The sequence below is a fragment of the Lissotriton helveticus genome, chromosome 5_1 (assembly GCF_964261635.1).
Source record: "Lissotriton helveticus chromosome 5_1, aLisHel1.1, whole genome shotgun sequence".
Lineage (NCBI taxonomy): Eukaryota > Metazoa > Chordata > Amphibia > Caudata > Salamandridae > Lissotriton > Lissotriton helveticus.
In genome coordinates, this window is record NC_136065.1 from 1,328,258,826 (window position 1) to 1,328,284,003 (window position 25,178).

General features: G+C 42.3%; 1 protein-coding gene across 6 annotated transcripts in view; it reads left to right on the forward strand.

The window, feature by feature from the left end:
* PPP1R12B (protein phosphatase 1 regulatory subunit 12B) overlaps window positions 1-25,178 on the forward strand; it is a 916,156-nt gene that overhangs the window by 739,423 nt on the left and 151,555 nt on the right. For 5 of the 6 annotated variants that reach the window (XM_078644174.1, XM_078644172.1, XM_078644175.1 and 2 more), the window contains 2 exons: window positions 1,254-1,270; window positions 2,677-2,824. In XM_078644174.1, the coding sequence (XP_078500300.1) occupies window positions 1,254-1,270; window positions 2,677-2,824 (165 nt within the window). Of the gene's footprint in view, window positions 1-1,253; window positions 1,271-2,654; window positions 2,825-25,178 lie in introns of all 6 variants that reach the window. The other variant, XR_013594883.1, reaches the window with a different exon arrangement.

The window sequence follows — 25,178 nt, forward strand, 5'->3', positions numbered from 1 at the left end:
AATATGGAATAGCAAGATTAGTCACATGTGTCCACAGAGAGCTCCCTGGGTGACCACCTTTGGATGTACTTGAAGCAGGCACACCTACCCCAGTTCTTCAACAGTAATTATCTCATCAGCAGCCAAGAGGGGTGGCCCGGTTTGGTCATGTCTGGGCGCAGATGGACCCGCCCGTGGCTCTGTTTTTGCCCGAGCACGTCTAACAGCGTGGGATGCCGCAGAAACACCAGAGCTCTTTTGAAGCCCAGTACGGCAGTGGAGCCCCTCCTCCTTCATGGGGCTCTGAAGTCTTGTGTTCAAGATAGTCATGCAACCTCATACTGCAGCAAGCGCCCACCCAGACTTGTTTCCAGGACATCATGTGTAACACACAATTAATGTCTCAAAAAGGAATGTAAGAGAAGTGCAAACTCCCAATCACTGTTTGAGACCTTCTCACTGACCAGTCTAGTCTAGACAATAAATCAGAGTGTCTTGGGGAAATATTCTGAGATCCATGACTGTTGTCCTTGACACCAAGCTTCCCAGAGGACATGAACTGAAGGAGTCTGGAAAAATCTGCTGTAGAAGGTATGGATCTGCTTGCATGTATATTCTGCATTGCCTGAATTGAAGGTACCCCTCCGTAGTCTGCTTTGAGGAGAGGTCCATCCATGGCTGCTTGGAATTAGACTACAGTTGCCTAGAAGAAACGGACTGAGAGAATCACCCTGATGACAATGGGCAAAAAGTATGAAAGTGGAAATGCAACAAGGTATAATATATATTAAAGGTGCTTAAAGCCCCAACATCCCCATCAAAACAGCTGTTTTTTAAGAGCCATATGTTACACCTTCTTTGCTTTCATCATATAACCTATTTCTGAATTGGTCCAAGAACAATCATTAAATTGTATTGGAAGATCAAATAAGATGACACAAGCTTTATTGCTCTTTCAGATATAAGAATTACCTACAAAGGCAAATCCCATACATTTTACTATCTTCTATAAAAGGCCGTTTACAACTAGGGTAGACAAAATGGATACCTAAAATGGCTCAGGAAGTGTAATATCTTGTATTTTAAGACCGGATTCTATGTTCTAAAAAAAAAAAACATTGCAGAATACTTGGTTTGGAGGTGGCATTTAGGAGTGAATGTTGCATGGTGACAATGAGGCTTATAAGTGCATGACTCCTTTTAACACACTGTACTGTTACTCTCTCTGATTTAATCTTCGTCCTAACATTTGTCTTTGTTTCTTTCCCTTTTAGCATGATCGACTTTCCAGGTAAGATGAGTGTCAGTTTCTTGTCTTTTTTTTCTTTCTTTTATAATTTACTGGCTGTGTTGTGTCCTGGGGATTACCTTTCTTCTAGTACGAGCATCTTCTATCATAAAAAAAATATTTATTTCCAGTTGAAAGTCATCCCTTATTGCTTTGTTGTTTGGGGTCAGGTATTTAGGTTTTTGTTGGGCATTTGCACTTGCAGTTAATTTCTAAAATTATATTCCAATGCAGGACTTTGCACAATTATGAACGGCTGTTCTGATCTGCAACTGTAATTATAATGGGATATCTATGACATGAGTTTAGCTCTGTTAAAAATGAATTAAGTAAAAAGGGAGTTCACACAGAAAACAACTTGTGCATTCTTCCATCTAATCACTTGAGGCATTCATAGCTCCTTAGATTGCAACCTGTGGATTCATTCTGTGCTGCTATCCTTGCTTTTCTACCTTTGGTGTGCTTTTGGCATTTTTGAAGTACCACCTTTACGTGGCCTGGTTATTCTGAGTTTTTTCTATTTTGTTTGGCTTTATTGAATTGATGGTTCACTCACCCTCTCTTTCTTGAGCCCAGTATATTTTGAGATCCTTAAATTTTAAGGCCTTTTTGATCCCCTAACTTCTTTCTCTTACCCTTGGTATTCGTATTTTTTAAATTGTTTGGACGGTTTGCCTCGAAGTTGACTAATCCTTAAGGAGTGTTTGTTGAATATCTGGAACCAACCCTTTGTTGAATACCCCTCTCCTGTGCCCCTCACATATTCAAATGTGCTAAATCTACTCCGTAAATCTTCTGTTATCCTTCACCCAGAGAAAGATGATATCTGACTGGAATTCATCACTGCTGATATTATATATGGCAGAGGGCATGGCTATGTTCTGTGCTTTCCTCTATCCCCACTGACCTAAAAATGTTGAGCCTTGCCTCCCCTGTTCTGTAGTTTAATTATTGTTTTCCAATTGTGTTGGTGTGCCTCCCAATTTAGACTCTACTGAAGTTTCCACAGCTTAGAATATACCTGGCTGTGGTAAAATGTTAGTGACTTTGTTCTTTCAATCCCATCACTTGCAGCAGTCCAAGCTCCTTAATTAGCGACTTTGAGGTAATTGTGCTCCTACACCCTGCTCTTGGAACTCATAGGATTGTGCTCTCCTAGATTGTCTAGAACTACAAGACTGTTTTGTTGCCATTTATTTAGTGTATTCAGATTTTGGGATTACTACAGATACAATGCAACGACCCAATCTAAAGTTCTCAGAATACCCTAGATAAATAGTAGTATAAACTATCATTACAGAGGTTAAAATGATTCCTTTTAGGAGATCCATCCGATGCCATGCTGTTAATTGCTATATGCTCTCTTGGGGCATGTCTAGTTATCCAGCATTCACACTTTATTCTCTTAGATTGGAATCTGGAACTACGAACCCCACTACAAGCGATACTTTTGGTGACCGAACGTCAAGTCGGACCAGTGCCTACACACGAAGAGAGAACCGCCTGGCTTCCCTCAGCAGCAGAACAGAAGATGACGGAGACAAGGATTACAAAAAAGTAGGAGCTGCATACCTTCCCTCTTGAAATTCTCACTACAGTTGTTTGTTAGTGTAGACTCACTGATTTTATTGAAACTTCAGCTTGTTATATTCTCTGGATTGTAGTTAAGGGTAAGCAAACCTTCAGGGACCTAATAAGAAGTTGCCTCTGGGTTCTATTTTTAGGATTTGATCGATTTCTAAAAGGTGTTTGATATCTTCTTATTAAATCACTTTTTTGTCCGCATTCTCTCCTACTGCAGCATAGCCAGTAGTCTGTGCCCAGATTGGTTCAGAGAACGCTTTGGTTCTTTTTGGATAGAGCTCACAACAGTGATAATGGGTGATGTGGGTTACAGTTCCTCCTCGGAAAATGCAGTTTGATTGTAACCTGCATACATGTTGCAGTATCTCTCAGAGATTCATAGCGCTCACGTGGCAAGAGGCAGGGTTACTACCACAGCTGTATTGTAAATACTCTTCTTGCCTAGACCTTCAAAGCATCTATGAGAATGAGATGCAGCCAATAATGGAGAACTTCAGATGTAGTTATTATCTTTTCCAGCACTGGGCATGTCACAGATGTTTATGCCTGAATCAGAGTAGCAAACAATATATTCATAATATGCATTTCTTTTATCAGATGGTGGAAAATTAAGATAAAAGTGCTCACCTTACTAACGTAGATTTCATAGAACTGCTTGTTCCACATCTGCATCTCTTTTCAGAACTGTTTACAGTGCAAAGTGTTTCTATTTTTCCAGGTTACTGCTCTTAAAATGCCCACTATGGGCATTCCTGCAAATAAAGCTGTGGATGGGGGCACATTTCTTGTTGAATGCTCTCTCACATTTCCTTGGCGAGGACAAGCTGCTTTATTATGACAGAAGAATATAGCTGCAGATACCCAGAAAGTAATGTCTGTGAATACCCACTGAGCCCTGTTTTGAATGAGATTGCTCTTAACGTGGATGACCATAAGCCACTGAAAAGTCGATCAGTTTGCCAAAACGTTTTGTTCTCTCAATATAACAGTTAAGACATCGTTTCACGTCTAAAGTATGAAGAGCCCTTCCTGCTACATTGCTTCTTTTTAGAAAATGTTTTTAGATCTACTGGTACAAGGAAGTAGAGCAGTATTTTGGGAATAACAACACGCTTCCTTGAGATGATGTAAGCATGTGAATCTGGGAAAGATACCATTGCCGGAGAAATTCACTAACCGGAAAGTAGCTTTTCTTTTAAGCTTTTAAAGTTTTGTATGCTTAAATTTGTCAGTTAAACTAAGAGATGGTATCAAAACAGAAAAGCTCAAGAGTGGGCATTCTTTGCAGTTAATGCTGGTCTTTATTGTTAAGATTTCTGTAGTAAATTTACTCACACAAGCTGCGTCCTGTAGGTATTTTATTGTTGCCTAGAAAGTGAACAAATTCCCATCTCTCCATAAATAACATGTATTTAAAAATATTACCTGATAAAGCCACAAAGAAACACTTTTGCAAGGTTCTTTTCTTCACAAATGTGCATACAGGTTACTTCATGAATAAAACCTTTATTGCTGATATCCACTTACTGAGATTGAGCAATTTCAAGTACTTACCCCAAAAAACTCTGATAGCAAAAGGCAATTGATTTTCTTTCTCATTGTGGCAATGCCTCCTCAGGAGATCAGTCATCCAGTGATTGCTGCCTCCTAAATATAGTTAACTTTGGTGGAAACTACTCCGAATCCTCAGAACAAAACTCTGATCTGAGGAATGGTGATGAAGGCTTCAAAAGTGCGCTTACCAGTACCTCTACAAATACCTCATTAGCAACTGCACTGTCACTGTCCCACAAGTCTTCAGATTATAAAAACTTAACAAATCAACCGATTACGTTGCAACTTCAGTAAAATCTTTAGTTGACAAATTTGCTTAAGACCTCTTCACTGCTTCTCCATTAACAATAAACACTCTTCATTGTGAGCAACATTGCTTCAAAATCTAAAGTGACCCTTCTTCATGAGAAGCCCATCGTACTGGATTCATACGATGAGGTGATTAATAAGCATCCTTGGAAAAAATGCTGGATAATGAGAGAATAATTTCCAGCAAATAAAATTGCTTTGTCAGCGGAGTCAAACACCCGTAGCCTTCCTCGAATATTGATGATTTCTAGGAAAAGTATGTCATCATAGAGTGTGAATTTCTTTTTTTACAAGGGGGAATTAAGAAAAGTTTGCGAATCTCCCAATTTGTATGAAGTGGAGGAAAACTAAATTGCGGAGGAAGATCTGCAGGCACTGCATAGAAAAAATTTGATTCCTCATTATGTAAAATACATGGAAAAATCCCAATATATTTAATATAGCAATAGAGCTGTGCGTGCTTGTAGTAAAATATTTTCTGAACTTTGTACAGAACCACCTGTGCATCTGTAGGCCCTGAGAATCGCTTGCTCAGAAACACCTTTAAAATTCTGGTGCATCCCAAGAGCTGCCCCTAACCCAACTTCCATAAACCATGGTCTCTCGGAAAAGAAAAATTACTTTTGTATGAAGTACAATAAAAAATTGAAAAGAGATGAAGGAGCCTATGAGAAACGTTGAGAGTGAAATATGATAAACACAGATGTTGATGAATCTGTAATCCTTTTCTGCAAGTTTCCCCTGCTAGAGACTGATAAAAACTGTTTCAAGCATATTTGACTTAACATTTGTCTACAGGACAACAATTCTTATTTAGTCAAAAAGGCCGAAGAAGGTACCAACTGATTCAATTCCTGAGAACATTTGGGAGAAATAAGTGCTAGTAAATTACATCCTTCTCAGCACACTGAATCCTTTTGAGAACAACTACAAGAAATCCAAGCCTTATGATGAAGTCACCAAATGCTCACTGGGGAACTGGGTGGTGGCCGCTTGTAATAAACAAAAACTTTGCGTAGAATGTTCAGTGAGTGACTGTAGAGCTATTTGGGTACAAGGCCACTTAAGTTAAAGGGTGCTCTCATTTGTTGCGACCTATTGGACGGATGTCACTGTGATGTGATGATGATGTTTTAACCAAATGAAAGGTGAGCTGCATGGACTTGAACTCTCTTCTGTTTTGAGAGACAATTACTTAGAATTCCAGAGTTTAGACTTGTGCAGTAATCCTGGTGTAACAGGCCTACAGCAACATTTAAAACATTTTTTTTTTAGATGAGTTGAACAGCTGTAGAACCTCTTTTACCACGTAGCATGTTGTAGGATACGGTTTTGTAAACCATTTGTATGTGGATAGTTAATGATAGGTCATTATCAAATTTCATTCCCAGATTGTGTAGTTTATTCCTGGGCAGAGGGCGAATTTATTTTACCAAAATACAGGGATGGGGCTCTAAACTTATAATGCTAAGTTAGGGATGTCAAAATTGCAAAGCACTGAGGGCTATTATCAAATATTTGCAGACACTTCAGAGTTAAAGGCATCATAGGAAAGGTGTGAGGACACCCAGTTAGAGAAGCAGGTGGACTCTATAAATCTTTTCTTTCATTTTCATACACCAGTTCCTCTTGCCAATCTAATCCAATCCCCATCCAGAAGGCAACAATTGTTTTTTTCATTGTTAAAGGCATTGATGGTAGGACATCCACAGGAGAATATTTTCAGAGACCAAAAGTAACATGTCAGATGTGACTATACAGGTAGATGAAGTACAATGATACAAATATAAGCATAGGTATGGCTAAACGTACACCTGCTCCTTTTTCTTGATTCCGTAGAATAGGGCATTCATTCTCAGTGCAAAAACGCAAACTAATAAAGTGCTATTGTCCCTATCTTGTGCATACTTAATCTTATTACATGTGTAAAAAATACAGCAATCTTTCCACGTGCACACATGCATATAAATTGACTGCAATACCGAACGTCTTGTGCTTATATCAATCCCTGCTCAACAACAACCTCCCATAATATAATTCAACAGGAAAAAGGCACCATAGCTGGTCAGATCTCCTCCATTAATTATTCCTTTTAGCATATGCATGTTCACGTTGTCTTACCCTAGCCATTTTAGCTTGTCATTGAGTGACCAGAAGGCAGCTTGCATATTTCAACAATTGTAAATTCAGTGATCATACAATTGAAACAGATACAAATATCACCTTTTGTTCACTCTTCAAAAATGCCTAATTATTTCCAGATGGAGTGAAAAGAAATGAAATGACAGAGGATCTAGTGTCAACTTTTTCTCAAATTTTTGGTTCATAAAACTAAAATTACATACAAAGGGTTATCAGAGCTGGGCCAGAAAAGAAAGTATGGGACAAATCTCCTTGCACAGGTGTACTATATCTAAAACATTTATGTGGGTCATTAGGAAAACAAATAGAAATTGGGGTGTATAAAAAACAAAAAAATCCATTACACAAAATCTCCATTCTTTTTTTTTTTTATAGATTTCTTTTTATTAAAGCAAACATCAGCATAAAAAAAGACATTACAGTGGGTCAAGTATGGTAGCTGAGCAGACTACCTGGGACGACAGGATCTACAAAGTAGAAGTAAATGTCGGAACTTCACGGGGAGGGGGAATCATCAGATACAACCTCAGAGGGCAGCCTACAAATTCCTCCCCATTGCGTCTGTGAGTTATTTAAGTCAGTAGGCTCCCGCACGCTAAGCAAGCATCTCCTTTCCTCTGGGGAAAGGGAGATCCCAAGCACCTCTCCAATTGTGTTATGAATACTACGCCAATATGCACTATGGATTCACACTCCCAAATAATATGCATGAAGGTACCCACATTGCCACAATTACGTTTGCAAAGCCCGAGAGACCCATATGCACCAATCTAGGACCCGTTAGGTAAATTCTATGTAGGATTTTTAATTGAAGCAGACGGAGGCGAGCTGGAATCGCAACTTCTCTAGGAGATGACACAGCTAACTGCCAGTCTTCATCGTGCAGCTCGACTCCGTCCCGTAACCATTTGTCCCTCAGGGCCCCAAGGGAGTCGGTCCTATGGTGATTCGATTTATTATATATGAGAGAAAATGTCTTGTCAGGCAAATATCCGTCCAGTGTTCTGTCTTCCAGAGGGGAGGGCTCCGAGGGCTCAGCACCACCGGATGATAGTGAAAGGAGAGAATGCCGAACCAGTCCATACCGGAAATATTCAGAGGGTGCACGTTTATATTCCTTCTGCATCACTTCAAATGACTTAATCTCCCCCTTTCCCCAAATATCTTTAACTGAGGAGATACCAATAAGTTCCCATCAAAGCCTTTCATCTTCCATAGCTTACCGAGGCTTACCGAGTCCCACAGCAGGGTAGCCATGGTCAACCTATCCTTCCAACCCATGGAGTCAGTAGCCACATGCCACACGTGTTCAGAATGCTTAGTAGACCCCGTCAACTGCACTCTATTAGGTCGAGAATACAAAGTTCTGTTATAATTATTACCGGGGAGCAGCCACCTGTCCATGGCATAGCCGGGATCGTCAATCCGGCCATACGTACAGCGATTAATTGCAGCCAAATGGGCCGCCCAGTAGTATCGTTTAACGTCCGGGAGGGCGATGCCACCATCGTACCATGAAAGAGTCAACTTATGCAGTGCAATAAGTGGCCTCCCCTCCCACAGCAGACTCAGCTGTAGACTCTCAATTTCACGAAAATAGCTCGAAGGCACCACATCTAAGTAGTTTTGTAAGGCGTAGAGGAAGGGTGGGAGGGCCATCATTTTAAACAATGCCGCTCTGCCCAATAACGAGAGAGGGAGCTTCTTCCAATTGAATATATCACTCCTGAGTCGACAAAGAGGGGGAAGAAGGTTACGAGAATACCTAAAGGACGGGTCTAGAGACACAAAAATCTCGAGATATTTAAATCCTTCTACACTAACCTGTATGGGACAATTCCTAGGAGGTACAGGAGGGTCGCCGCTTAACACAAATAAGACCGATTTGTTCAATTAATAGAGAGGCCAGAGTTACGTCCAAAGGAGGCAAGGACATCACAAATCACCATAAGAGACTTACGCGGGAAGGTCAAATACAACAAAATATCATCCGCATATAGGGATATGCGGTCCTCCCAGTCAGGGGACCACCGCAGCCCTTTAATCGAGTGTTCCCAGCGTATCCTGGCTGCCAGAGGCTCAATAGCCAGCGCGAAAAGAAGAGGGGACAGCGGGCAGCCCTGCCGGGTACCACACCCCTACAAAAAGGGGGCCGATACTTTATTATTCACTACCACTTGTGCCAGAGGCACCAAGTACAACAGGCGCACCCAGCCAATGAAGCCAGGGCCAAACCCAAACTTGGCCAACACCGCCCACAGATATGGCCATTCAACCGTGTCAAAAGCCATTGTGGCGTCTAATGACGCAATTATAGCCGGTTCTCGCAGTGAATGTGCCCTAGCCAGGACTCCATGCAATCTACGCATATTCAGAGCCGTATTTCTGTTTCTGTGAGGCATAAAGCCCGATTGATCAGGATGAACCAAATCAGTGATGACCTTTATCAGCCTGTTTGCCAATAGCTTGGCCAAAATTTTGGGCTCTGCATTAAGTAAAGAGAATGGCCTATATGAGGCACAGCTAGTCTTAACCTTACCCTCCTTATGTATCACAACTATTGATGCATCCTCTGGTCCCTCAGGAGGGTCTCTCTTTCTCTGGACTCCAGAAACATACCTCACAGATAGGGCGCCAGGCGATCCGGTCTAAGCTGGTAGAGTTCTATAGGGAGATCATTAGGGCCGGATGCCATAACAGAGTGTATTGAATGGATAGCCAAGGCGATCTCGTCCGCCGTTAGGTCACTGTCCATAAAACTCTTATCTTCCGAAGAGAGATGTGGAAGTTGTATATCACGGAGTAAAAGATGAGAATCAGCCTCCGTCCGGGACAAGACCGAAGCATAGACAGTGTGGAAGTGCCTGGCGAACTCATCAAGTATAGGCTGAGGATCTAGAATTCCTTCACCCTCCTCCGTAATCAATTCAGGGACAAGACGGCTAGCCACTTCCTTCTTATCTAGCCAAGCGATAAGCTTTCCTGCCTTGTCCCCCAGGTAATAGACCCTGCCCTGTTGCTCCCTGCCAAGAGCTTTCGCCCTGTCCATGACTAGTGCCTTCTAGTCATGTTGCTTAAGGCTTAGATGGTGAAGCCTACACTGTCTCTCCTTGCTCCAACTCCCTTTCCAGGCCCCCAATGTCAGACTCCAATTCCACCACTTCTCTCTTGTTTCTCCCTCTTGGCCCCCGCAATCCGCGACAAAGCCTGACCCCTAACAACAGTTTTGAACGCCTCCCATAAGGATACAGAAGAAGAGACAGACCCCTCATTCATGACGAAATATTCTTCTAGTTTAACAAGAAGGTCCTTACGAATCTTGGGACTACGCAAATACCATGGATTTATTGGGGCAACTCGCCCTGCTGAACCACGGTGCACGACAACATGGACCCATAGTGAAGAGTGGTCTGAAATCCCTCTGGGTAAATGGCTGACCTCCGTCACATATGAGGATTGCACTGCCGGGACTAGACAGTAGTCCAGTCACGACACACTATTATGCGCCCCAGAATAGAATGTATATTGCTTCTGATTTGGATGCAACAATCTCCAGCAAACCACCAGACCCTTTGCCTCTATAAAGTCGGGTAGCCATCTCATCGCTCGCCCCAACTCCCGGGGGGATGTCTGTCCATTTCACCTGATACGACCGCGTTGAAGTCTCCCCTCCAAAATCAAAAAACCTTCCGGGAGGGACAGGAGGACCGACCCCAGGTCCGCTAAAGTTGTAACTTGAAGCCCAGGTGGAACATAAATGGAAAGAAAGGTGATGTGGTGACCCTCACCCACAGGCCTGATATTCCGACATATCTACCCCGCCCGTCCTCCCAAACGGAGGCAACAGACAACGCTTGTGAACCTGAGGTGAACCCATTCTGTACAGTGCCTTAACATGGATTACCAACCAGGTGAGTTTCCTGGAGTAGTACCACATCCGGTGCCTGCCTCTTAAAAAAAATGAAGAACTACACTACGTTTAATTTTGTCCCCCAACCCGATGACATTCCAACTCAATACTTTTATTTCACTACCCCCATCGCCTACCCAGCCCCGTTTGCCTCCCCCCACATGCTGCTCATTTGACCAGTACTTGTTGCTGATTGAACCTACAATTCTAACAACCCTACCACGAACATCTCCCACCAACTCCCCCCCCCCCTCCTCGCTGCCCTGCCCATGGGGCTCAAAACCGCCCGCTCAAAACTGCAGAGTGCCTGTCGCCCCTAACACTTCAAAGAAAGAAATAAACGATGCAGGAGGATCCCGCCCCGCCCCGCCACACCTGCCCCGAACCACTCACGGCAACAAAATTCCCCCCTGAGCCCCAAGTCAAATCAGCCCTCAAAGTTCCAGAATGCCGAGATGCCATCTAGTTGTGCTCACAACTAGGCACATTGTTCTGTTAAAGGTTCGCAAGAGGGGCAAGAAGCGTCTCACTCCTGTTCCAGTACCGCCGCCTCCTCCGCTCAGCCCGGCGTCTATGCTCCGTCCCAAGGAAGAGTGTCCAGCCAGTCAGATACGATCTCCGGGTTATCAAAAAAACAAACTTTTCCCCGTACCTCCACTCTCAAGCGCGCAGGAAACATCATGGCGTATTTCAAACCTCTATCCCGTAGTTTCTTTTTGACTGCCAGAAAATTCCGACGTTGCTTCTGGACTGCCTGTGTGAAGTCCGGGGAAAAAGGAAAGGGTAGCATTCTCAATACGAACAGGGCCACCAACTCTGGCTGTCTGCAGGATAAGGTCTCTGTCTCGGAAGTTCCGTATTCTAGCAATCAGCGGGCGAGGTAGGGACCCGGATTTCGGCCTTCCCCCGGGCACCCTATGCACACGCTCCACATTGAAAAGCTTACTGAGGCTCTTAGGCTAGAGATGTTGGAGGACGAGGTCCTCCACAAAGAGGTCAGGGGCAGGCCCCTCTGATCGTTCAGGAACCCCTAGTATTCATATGTTATTTCTCCGGGCCCTACTTTCGTACTCATCCAGTTTGCTTTCCGCCCCATTCATGGGAGGATTGGAGCACACGTACATCCTGCTGGAGCTGGGCAACATCGTCAACCAAACTGGAAGTCTTAATGTTCAAGGCTTAGTAAGATCCACCCGTATAAGGTTCACTTCTATAGACACATTACCCAACTTGGCATCCATTGTCTCCATTTGCTGTCCCAGCGAGGATTTAACCCCATCTATAGCACCCATAATGTCCTGTAGCGTGACGTCACCCTCCATGTCCGAGCGCGCCCCAGAGACCACCGCTAGAGATCCCGAGCCAGACAGCGAGCTTTTGGGCTGAGTATAACGGTCCAATTTATTAGTTTGTACCGACTCAAGGGTTCTTTGTGCCCTTGAGGAGTGCTTCTCCCCCTCCTGTCTAGACCCCATTTTATCTGCTGTTGAATGCCCAGTCCTGCCAGCCTCACTGTGGCCTCTCACCCAGGTTTACTGTGCCCCAAGGTCCAATGGCATTCACTTCCCCAACAGCGGCTCAAGACAGGCGCCCCGGGGGCAGTCAATTGCTTCGGAGCACCCCCACACAAGCCCCTCACCGCGTCTTGGTGCCCCTGCACTCCAAGTGTGGGAGAGCCACTGCTCCGCTCTTTTCCTTCCGGGCCTGCTGTGCTGACACCGGGCCCCTCAAAGCTCCACAGCTGGAGAATGCGGGCTGCACACAGTGAGCCTCCGGGGGAACACGTCACTCTTGCCCCGGCTTCCCTTGTCCCCTGTCCACCGCGGAACACAGAAAGCCACTCGGGGGAGGAGGGGGGCGATGGCACCGCAGGTCACTCTCGCCCCCGCAGATGTTTTGATGCCGATCCCCTACCTCTGCCGTCCCCCCCAATGAGGCCGTTCCAGACACCTTCAGGCAGTCACGACACTCCACCTAGGAGGGGGGCTGGGGGCAATCGGCCGCCTCACCCGCACTGCAGTCCGCCGCCTCTGCCGATCAATGCCGTCTGTGGGGGAAACCGATCGGTTACTTCCGGTTTCGGGTCCCCGGTGTTATTGCACTACGGGGCGGCCGGTATCTCTACTTCAGTCCTCGGTCTCCACTGCTTGCAGGCCCAAAGTTTCTAATGGGCACAACTTTCAAACCGTGCCTCCCCGGAGCCTCGGAGCAAGCCCCGGTTGCACCGCTCAACCTCCGATATGGTTTTCCGGGCTCAGGAGACAGGATGGACGACAGGATGTTGGGGCCGGCGGACGGATTCGGCAGAGCCGAGAGTCTACGCGGCCATCTTGTTCAGGCATGTAGCTCCTCCCTCTCCATTCTTTTAAAAATTAGTTGCTCTAAAACTTTGTGACTGAAAGAGCAAATGTTTGCCCATTGATTAGGGGAAATAATACACCCCATTGAAGAAGATACTTTACAAAGAAAGTTTGGATTTTATTTTCTGCGGCATACTATGATGTAACATACTAAAGCAATTACCAGCCTGGATAGATTATTTTTTAAAAGTAGTTTCAGCAATTGGAGAGTGGAATCCCCGACATTTGGAGTATAATCCCTTGTAAATCTTGAAATGTGCTAAAAACTAAGCCACAGCACAGGCCTACTCTCTTTCCCTTGCAGCGCTAACTGGTCCCAAGTCTTCCATGTATTTTTTATTCTAAACTCCTCTTATATTCTAAAATCTTGCCTTTTCCATAGCTTAATTTGGTATTCAATACATTCATCACTAAAAAAGTTAGTCCTGCAATGAAAAGAATGGGTGGCAGTCCAATATATCATTCTTTACACCACTTGAATTTTTTAATTAAAAAAAAATTTCTTTTAATATTTTATGTCCAGTTCTCTTGAGACATTTCCAAGTGTTGAAGAAAAATGAGAGCCAAAACTCTAACTCTTTTACCATTGTTCTTATAAAATAATTGTCAAAGGAGAGTTGGTCAGTACACTAGAGAATGAGAATCAGTACACAAGAGAGAGAGAATCTGTACGGACAGCTTGATAATATAGATAAATGGCTGGTAGGGCCTGATCTTTACTTAATTGGATCAAGACCAGTTGAATAGGAGTGCTTTTGTTTCCATGAATAGCTTCCTGATTAAGATATCAGTCTCATTAAAATACCTCTTATTTACCTTAATCAGCATTGGCATATAGAAATAAAAATAGGGGTTGAATCAACATTTTAATTAATTTAACTTGGCTTATAATGGATAGAGGTAGAAGATGCTAATTATCTAAAACTACCAATTCTTTAATTAAACTTATCAACTTAGCCCTATATTAGTAGATGTCTAATATATTAGAATTTACATAGACACCTAGACATCTAATGGGACAAGTTGGAGAAAACTGATCCCTGTTTCCTTTGTTGCATTAAATAGGAGGATCTTGGATGCATTGTGGTTACTTTTATAGCCCCCAATGTAAGTAAACTCATTAAACCTATCAAGCTCTCTTTGAATATTTGCTTGCAGTGCTGTCAAATATCATCTTCAAAATGTGTCAACTTGGATGCGCCGAGAACAGGAGGTAAAGTTGAGCAGTCATTTTGCAAAAGAATGGCCAATGGCGCCTTCAAATTATTTAGTAGTTTTGATGAGAGAGGTTGACATTGGCCCATCTCCCATGTAATGTGTATTTGAACTGCATCACATGCATTGATGCTAATTCTAGCTAACACCCTGAAATGTAAGTTCCTTAAACTTTTATAAATTGTTCAGGGAAACAGTATCGGAAATAGCTACCCAGCTTACTTAATCGAATACTTTTTTTGCATCGACCATTGTAATAGCAACTTTGATTTTATTCACTGCAAAGTAGTCTATTGCCTGAATCCAATATTTTGTATTAATTGCCATTGAAGAGTGGAGAAACAAACACTTCTAATCTCGGATTCAAATTCTGGGTCACAGTTGCAATATGATTAGTTGAGATTTTCATGAATAATATATAATGTGTTGAACAACCTCTAATGGGTCTGTATGAATTTGGACTAATAGATGATTTATCTTTTTAATGAAAACTTAAAAACATATCATCTGTGAAGGAAGCCGGAATCGGTACACCAGGGATTATTGCACTGAAAAGCTTAATCATGAAATCTTGGAGTTCTGGGACGAACTTCTTCTAGGTCCATTGTTCCCCGGTTGCCTTAGTGATGCTTATGGACGTCAAGGCCTATTAGAATTCTGTAGAAGGAATTGGTTTTACAATATTCGCCTTTTGTTGCCTCGATAAATTACTAAAGGATTGAGGCAAGAAACCTTCATATGGCATCCTCGGAAGCCACACCTGTGTCCTAATAAAGTGCAGAATAGTGATTTAAAAAAGTCCTTCTGAATGGCATCATTATTGGAGGTAGTGAAAATCGTAGATGGATTCATTACCTTGAGCATTGAATTTGCATTTGATATCGCTTTTATGGAAAATCTTAAAACCTGACCCACATGTTCTCTCTCTACGTAAACTCTCCGGAGGAAGGTGTTTTCATTTACCAATTCTTCTTCTAAAAAGAATTCACAAAACTCTTGTCTGGCTTGAATTAATGCCTTAATAGGAAAAGGAGACTGGGAATGTAAACTGGGTCTAGTTTCCTTATCCATCTTCTCTTGTAATACCTTAACCTCTAAATTACATGGTTTGGCTTGCCTTGCCTTAAATGAAATAACCTGATCCCTAAAACAAGTCTTGAAAACCTCTGAAATAGTTACAATAGGGGTGGAGTTAGTGTTGAGACTTAAAAAAAACTCCTCCATAAACGAGTTTCATTTTTCCATCTCTCATTAAATAAGAGGCCTCTAGCAAGGTTCCACCTTTTGGTTCTTGCCCTATCCAAATGAACCCCAAACTGGATAGTGACCAATGTTTGGTCTGAAAACCGGTTTCTGAGGGTTCCAGTGCTTAATGTCGCTAGAGAATGATAAAGTAAAAAATCAGTCCTCAATGCTGACTTAAATTGCTTTGAAAAATAGTCTACATTTGGGATTCTCAATGAGTCATGGATCTAACAGATCCTAGTTTAACTTGAGCCTCAATATTAATGCCACTGATTTCGTTTTTTAACTGCTTTTTGTCTTTGAGATGCATTCAACCCCGGGTTCTGAAGAACATTAAAATCAGAGCCCATAATAAAGTCCCTTGAGATATATATTTTTTTATATACACATTTATTTACATATATTTATTTATTTATTTATATATATATATTTATACATTATGGTTGGGACACAAAATGCTTCCTATGGAAACTAGTTCCATAGGAAGCATTTTGTGTTTTGCTAAGAACTTTGGTACCGCTTGATGAATCTTCACGAATTTTAGTCAGTGTAGCTGCCGTGTTGAAAGTTTGGGGGTGATCTTTCAAGCACAGGACGAGAAATAAAGGTGGGTGTGGGGGTCCTAAAATGTGTTTTCCCCATGTTTTTCCCATGGGGATTTTGAACACGACTACATCCCGAACTGCTGAACGGAATTACACCGCAGGGGGTTAAAAAAAATCTTTTTTTTAAAATCAGGTTTGTCGCAAATTTGCGGGTGGGTCTACAGATCTTCGGAAAAAATTATAAGCCCGGGCTCTTGCGCTTCTTTTTAAGGAAGCCCCCTGGTGGGTCCTAAGTACAAATGTTTGTAAAATATTGCAGGGGGTTGCATTCCCCTCCCTCAGCTCCAGGGACCGCCACCTCCCCGGGGCTATATAATCAAAATGAATGCAGGTTGATGTTGAGATGTCTTGGCCTCCCCCCTTGGACACTGCAAACTTCGCCGATTTTGACTTTTCTTTGCACTTGGGGCCGACATAAAGGTGTCATGTCAGGTTTATATAGATCTCTGATTAACCATTTATATTCGCAGCCACTTCTTGCTACTCTCCGTGATAAATGGCAGGAACGGCTTCATATCACCATAGATGAAGATACCTGGCCAGACATATTGGAAGCCCTGGATAAGGGCACTCGTGAAGCACGAATGAAGTTCTGTGTTTTTAAAACTTTACATGATTGGCATTGGACTCCCTTAAAGTTGCAACGAGCTGGATTATCATCGCATTCTAGGTGTTGGAGATGCTCTGAAGCTAATTGTGACCTCCTGCATATAATTTTTGAATGTCCTTTTATAAAACACTTTTGGCAGCAAATAGGATCTACACTACTAGAAACTATTCCTATTTCACTCCCTTTCACACCTGCCACTATTTTGCTACATGACTTTAGAAGTTTTCCTTCTATTTCACGACCTCAAAGTCGACTCTTACACACTGCACTTACTGCTGCTAAACTTTGTGTTTTAAGGCTGTGGCAATCACCTAGCCCTCCCTCCAAAGAGGACTGGATGGTTGCGATGATACAGACAGCATCCTATGAAAAGGTAATTTATAGGATACAAGACCAAGAACAAATATTCCAGCAGGTGTGGACCCCCTTTCTTTGTGATTCCTGAAATTCGAATTCTCTTTTCTTTCCCTCCCTATATATAGCTTTTTCCCTTCTCCTTTTTCCCCTTTCCCTCCTTTTTTCCTCTTCCTTAATATATTACAGGTGTATATAATTTGTCACATACAGATTTATATTTATTATATTGTTTTGTAACCTATGAAATTGCCTATCGTTGAACTCCAATAAACAATTATGACACAAAATGAATGCAGGGGGCCCGCATTGCCCCTCCCCCCCCCCCCCCACGCAGCCCTGGGACCCGCCACCTTCCTGGGACACTGTTTAACTAAATACAGGGGGGTTGCTCCCCCCCTGATACCGCCTGTTACCCAGGTGACCATTATATTGTAGAGGGAGTAATGCATACCCATCTCGCCCTGGTGACTGCCCCCTCCCCGGGGCAATGAATGTAATGTAATACAGGGGCCCCTAGTCCCCCCCCCCCTCACGCAGCCCCGGGGATTGCCACCTTCACAGGGCACTGATTAAATAAATGTTGGGCTACAATCAAATAATGAAGGGAGTCCATCGCGGACCCCCAGCACCGGGGTACACTACTTCCCAAGGGCTAAAGCAAACACTGCAGGGGGCCGAACTGCCCCCATTGGAGGAGCCATAGATGGCCCTGTGGACTGCCACCCCAGAGGGCTGGCTCTTTCTACCTCCTGAGGTGCCCACCCTCGGGAGATAGCTATTTGATTTTGCTTGGTGGGAGCTAATAGCTCATCATTGATGTAATTTGAGATGTCATCAGTGTTGTCACTGACCATGTCAAGAGTGATGTAATATGTGACGTCCTAAGCAGTGTATTACCGATGCGTAAGTTAGTTAGCTCAGGTAACTATAACTGCTGAATTTTTAGGGTTTTGTACAAGTGAAATCTGACCTTAACTATAATGTCCCTGGCGATGTTTTTTGTGTGTGTGTGTGTGTGTAAATATATATATATATATATATATATATATATATATATATATATATATATATATATAAAAATATTCCCTTCAACGCCCTCCTTTAGAATGCTATTCACCAGGTATCGCTGCAGGAAGCAGAGATTATTGAAGAACGCACTCACTCTGGATCGGCGGTTAAATAATTTATTTAATGCAAAATGCCTTTTTATTTAACGGCGATCCCGCGTGAGAGTGTTAATCAAAAATCTCCGCTTCCTGCAGCGATACCTGGTGAAAATATATATATATATATATATATATATATATATATATATATATATATATATATATATGTATGTATATATATATGTGTGTATATATATATATATATATATATATATGTGTGTGTGTGTATATATATATATATATATATATTCACTGAAAAAACTATAGGTTATAGACCATATATAGTTAGGAATTAGCATTTACAAAACCTTGAAAATTCACTGAAAAAACCATAGGTTATACACCATATATAGTTAGGAATTAGCATTTACAAATCCTTATTTTACCCACACAAAACCATTGAAATTCGCATATATAGTTAGTTGCACTAACTATATATCGCGCACCCGCACTCCACTGCTGATCATGTCACATATTACATCATTCATGACATGGTCAGTGACATCACTGATGACAATACTGATGACATCACTGATGACATGACTGATGACAACATCCAGTGACTGTATGTTTCTGTAAAGTTAAAATATGTCTTACATATTGAAGAATGAGTGGATTTATAAGTGTCTGGATGAAGGATTTAGTAGGTGCATGACTGACTGTATGAGTGAGTGATTAAATGTGTCTCACTGAGTGCATGGGTTAGTGACTAAACTGTCTTAATTTGTGCATCATTATATCTGTTGTTCTGTAAACTGCTGCATGTGTTGATCAGTAGCTATATGAGTAACTATATGGGTTATTGATTGGTTGCCCATGTATTTGTATGGGAGACTGACTGAGTGTGTGTGTGGGTGGCTGGGAGGTGTATGACTCTGTGCATAGATGTGTGAGCAGTTGATTCACTAGATGTATGGGTTCAAAAGTGCATGTGGAAACAGCTGTATGGGCGGTTGACTGTGTGCATGAGTGTATTGGTGAGTGAATGGATATCTCAGTGCTACATGTCAAAGTGAGTACATATGTAAAACACAGTACATTTGAGAGTTGACATATATAAATAACTGTGCATAAGAGCCAGTGAATGTGTGAGTGGCTGTATGGATCATTGTGAACTTGTATCCGGGATTGTATAAGAGAGTAAATATGTGTTAGTATATGTTTGAATAAGTAAGGTGTGTATAACTGTATAGTTGAGAAAATGGAGGTGTGATTGATTCTTTGCATGACTGACTAGGTGTGTGTGTAACTTCATGGATGAGTGACAGTCTGTGAGTGTCTGTTTACACTGAGTGTATCTAAGGTTATATTAGAGTCTGAAGAGGTTCATCGTATTATCACATGAATTATGTCATCAGTGATGTGATCAGTCATGTCAAATGAGATGTCATCAGTGATGTCATCAGTGATGTCACTGACCATGTCATGAATGATGTAATATGTGACATGATCAGCAGTGGATTGCGGGTGCGCGATATATAGTTAGTGCAACTAACTATATATGCGAATTTCAATGGTTTTGTGTGAGTAAAATAAGGTTTTGTAAATGCTAATTCCTAACTATATATGGTGTATAACCTATGGTTTTTTCAGTGAATTTTCAAGGTTTTGTAAATGCTAATTCCTAACTATATATGGTCTATAACCTATGGTTTTTTCAGTGAATTTCAATGGTTTTTTAATAGCAAATATCAAAAGCTTTAAAATGTATTCTTCTTTAAATCGAAAAATATATTTTGTATGTTTTTAATACAATTTCTTTATGTATATATTTTTTTTTTTGTTTCGCTACCGGTCCGCGCACCGGGTAGCTTCCCGTTAGCTCAATTTGGTGCCGCGACCCGGTAAACTTTCCGTTTGCGCAACTGCCGAGTTAGAAAACAACATCTTGACGCGTCGCGTAAGCACGACGTATCGCGTTGTCGCGTAATGCGTCTTATGACGTGCCGCGTTAGCGCACCCGGAAGTGCTCCGGAGCGAGAACCGAGGCGCGAAGCCCAGCACCCCGGAAGCGATCCGGGGCGCGGGGCGGAGCGCGTAACGTAAGCGTAACAGGTCATGTGACTTGTTAATAAAACTTTTCATTGGTTCATTTCACTTTTGGTTTCCTAATGATGTAAGGCTAGGTCATGTGACCTAAAAATAACACTTTTCATTGGTTTAGAACATTTGTTTTCCCCAAATGATGAAAGCCCCCACCTTTTTTCTCACTCTGACTTTAAACTTTGTGAGAGGAAGACCTATTTTGATTAATAAGAAATGGCTTCATTAGTAGGTGCAGCTGGTGCACCCCCACCACCACCACCACCTCCTAGGAAGGAAGGACCACCTCCTCAGGTCATCCTTAATCAAGAGGAGGAAGAAGAGGAAGAGGAGGAAGAGGAGCAAGGGAGGATACAGTTTTTGCCTGAAGAGCCAAGGAGGTCCCATGTGAAGGATAGTTATATCTGGCAATTCTATACATTTCCCCGGGGCCAAAAAAAAGTAAATGCCCGCTACGTCACATGTCTGATCTGTGGCAAAACTCTGTCCAGAGGGACTGATAAAAAGTACAGCTATGGGAATTACACCATGCATCGGCACATGGAGAGGTGGCACCCTATAAATTATAGTGCTGCGCAGGTACGTGACCTGCAGGAAAACCCCCCTCCTGTGGCCAGTACATCAACTGAACAGGCAGTGACGGGACCAGAGGCGAGGGAGACGGTCCCAAACATTCAGATGAACTTCGGGATCGTGAAGCAAGTCTGCATTTTTTGCGGCAAATTAATTTGCTATAGGGAGAGTAGCAAACTTTAATCAACAAAGCTATTGAAAATCATAAATGTCCAAAACGCCCCAGAAAGTAAATTATCTTTTTTTTTTTTGCTCCTGTTGAGCCCTTTAAAATGAATGATTTTCGTTTCCCCCCCCCCCAAAAAAAAACAAAAAAAATATAAAACCGTTCAGAAAATACAAAAAAAGTAAAAAAATGTTCAGAAAAATAAAAAAAATATAAAACAAAAACAATTTAAAAAAAAGTTCTTTTCAGAACTACCTCCCATTTATAAAAAATTGCTAGAATGTTTAGCACTCTGGCAACCTCTATTTCTTTTGATTCGCTTCCCGGTTCGCGCCCCGGTACGCGAACTGGAAGCGAAACAGAAAAAATGTTTTTTTAAAAAAAAGGAAGAGTGAGTATAAGGGAAGGAAACAGAGAGTAATGTTAAAAGAAAGACAGCTAGAGGGAGTAACACAGAGATACTGTTTAATAGATATATTTACCAAAGAAAAGATGTAAGAGGGTATAATTGAGAAAAACAAAATAGATAAGGAAGTGAAAGAAAAAAAGGAGAGTAGAAGAATAATAAACAAGAGTTTCTTAGAGAATGTGAGTGAATGTTCAAATTAAGAAGAAAAACAGTAAAGGATGTGGAATGAGAGGTAGGGATAGAACCGGACTAAAAGAACAACCCTGAGGGAAAGTGTTAAGAAAACAGTGAGCGAAAGTAAATAGGAATAAAACAAGATGTATGACAGTGACGTACATGAGCACTCTTTCTTCTCATAACTTAATCCATGATCAATTTGGTTGGTAACTTCGTCATATATTTTCCTCTGCTCAACGTTGAGTTGTCTTTCCAAATCCTCTAAGTTAACCGCATCCTCCTGAGCATGTGCCATGGCTCTTTCCACTTCAATCATGGCAGTGGCAGCTTCATTTTCGATAACTGGTCCTCCTAGTGGATCCTGACTCAATGAAACAGAACTCTGACTGTCCTGAGAACTGTCTCTAGCAATCTCGGCTGCAATTGTTGCTTCCTGCTCGATTTCCGCATTCAACATTTCTAGATATTTTGGAAAAACAGGACATTCTATGGTCTCCTTGGCTGCATTGAAAGAGTCTTCGTAACAGAGGAAATCTCCAAGCAGTTCCTCTTCTGCACGCCAAGGCTTGAAAAGTTGCAAAAGAGCTAAATAGAAAAACTCTTTTCTTTCAGGAGATTCGCCACTCAATTTTCGATGATTTACCAATTGGCATTTTCTTTGCTTGACCAGACATCCCTCACTTCCAATTACAGCATACACTCCTTTATCAATATCTTCTTTGATGTTCCTCTTGAATATGTAATTTTGTAGAACCTCATACAGACAAACATTCTCGAGGTGACTGCTTCTATTTGGATAATATGTATCCAACATGTTGGTCTTCAAAATATCTGTACTGTTTGGCTCCTTTTCCGCCAAATACTCAATTTCCCGTACAGGTTTCAGAACTCGATTACGCGTTGCAGCAAGACCAAGACTCACCCAAATGATACTCCTAGATTTGGCATAGAGGCTTGCTGAAGATAACCGGTCAGAAAATTCGTAAGCTCCGATTTCTCGATGCGACAACATCTTCAGACTGAAACTGTACAACTTCTTACTGAGGCTCTTTTCATGGGAAATGTCCTCCCACATATCCTTCAATTCTGTCTTTTCTTTTTTTGTGATGTAAGATGTCACATACTGTAACAGCCTAGGGGTACCCCACGGTTCTCCAGTCAAGAAGGGACATAATGCCATCTCCACCTCTCACCCATTATACCCTCTACAGAAACCCGACACGGACATTGACATTTATGAGGAACACTGGCCCTTTAAGGACGGATGGAACAGCCAGTGGGAGGAGCCACGGCAGGAGACGGAATCGTTTTATGCCGGAGAAGACGAGTCAGAGGTGTGCTTGTTCACCAGGAGGAAGGAGGCGAGAGCGGAGAGCGAAGACGGAGTGCGAGACGGAGCAGAGCGGAGTTTTGAGACTTGGGACGCGACGAGAGCTGGAGGCGGAGAACCGGACGAAGAAGACGAGACGCCAGGAGGCCACCGACACCACGAGCCGCCCAGCCATACACCCGCGGGAGGTGTATGGCTCAGCCAGGTACGGGACAAACTCAGGGGCTGGGTAAAACGTTAACCTACTAGGACCGAGCTACAACGAGCGACCCCCCCCCCCCTTCTGTTCCAGGTGTACCTTTTCCCTGAGCACATTCTCCCCTTCACATCGGCTTTAGGATAATTGGTTGACACGTGTGTTTGGTCCTCACTCCCTTTCCCTTTGAACACGGTGAAGGCACCGGATAAGAAACTGATACGTGCTATCTTTTCTCCCATATACCCCACCTGAGCGGCAAGACGGAGGCGGACGAGGCGGTTACGAGGATAAGAGTAGACAGAGACCCGAAGACATCGTCATCAGAATCGGGGAGGAGGAAGACTGCAAGGAGTCGCTCGCCTAGGAAAAAGACTCTAGTCAAGAAGAAAAGCTCAGACTCCTTGTATTCAAAAATAAACCCCACTAAAACGAAGATCAGTGTATTGCCTATTCTTCCCGCAACTGTAACACATACCGAGCCACAGCCATACAGTTATCAGCCACAAACTGTATATCCATGTTAGCATTCCACATGGACAAAATCACTGGGTTGTAGTCGTTGATGTACTTGGACTCTTCGTTTCTTTTCAAATTGTATGTATTTTTGGGTGATTTCCTCGTCACATTATGTCGCAGCGAAGACATCAAACTGTTCACTCTTCCTTTAGAAATCACCGGTCGTGGAAAGCTGAAACGACATTTTGTGTAGAACTTGTCCTTGTTTCTGAATTTACGACGACAGTACTTTCCACAACGATGGCTTTGAAAGCGTAAAACTTGTTCTCTTAGGCTTTTGTCTTCCTTTGTCTTTGGAACAGCACATGTAGAATACTGTTCTATGAAACTCATCACTAAGTCATCGGATCTGTTCCAAATTTGGGTGCATCTTTGATCCATAGCAGCATATGTATATGAGGAGCACCTCTTGCTTGATACTCCTTTCTCCAGAAGAAATCCAACACCTCTCCAAGAGGTGGATTTTTCTTGTTCATGATGAAAGACATCATTGCTTCAAATCTATGATTGAAGTACCTGCATACATTCACTGGATCCAAAGAGCACAGTTCTCCGGGTGTCTTGAATTCGATATTTTCAATGTTTCCATTTGCCTCTCGTAGAAATTCAAGTAAGTCTTCCTAGCCATACTCTGCACAGCTGAGAGTGAGGAACCATGTGGGAGTTCTTAAGTTCCTCAGCATACATTTTAAATCACCATGACGACGGTACCAGTACTCATTAGTACCACGCTGACATGCTATGAGATTAATCAGGTGAGAATCCAAAATACAGTCTTGCACATTGACTTTATCCATAAAGTCCCTTGCCGAGATATTTTGCATCTGTACACCACTTTTCAAGATGTGGTTCACTGCATATGACAGTCCAGACAGATCACTTTCAAACAGTAGATGAAACAAATAGGGAATGCATTGATGAAACCTAGGATCTTCTGCATACAATCGTAAAGTCCGGTATTCAGAAGCAGGAATTTGATCAGGTCGCTCATCATATCTTCCTCCTTGACCTGTTGGAAATAGCTGTGGGAAACACCGAGCTTCCAAACTTTCCTCCCAAATGCTAATGGGACTCCCTTTGGCTTGTTTCATTTGAAACAACTCAAAAGCATTCCCCATGACTTCCTTGGAATGCAAAGGATGAACACTATAATGTTCATAATGAGGCTTCTACTTTCTCAATTTGTCCAGCACACAAATCGCTGTCCTCTTCTTCACTTACTTCCTCTTCTGCAACACATACATTCTTGTAGTACTCATTGTTTTTCATCAAATACAATGTTGCCTTTTTGACTTTCCTAACATCCACTAAATCTTGCCAGATTTTCTTACTCTTTGTCGGAACCCCATTAACTAAGATAACCAGAGGTTCCTCTTCCACTTTCTCTACTCCAATTGTATTAATGTTTTTCTTCAAATCTAGAGGCAAATAAACAACTCTT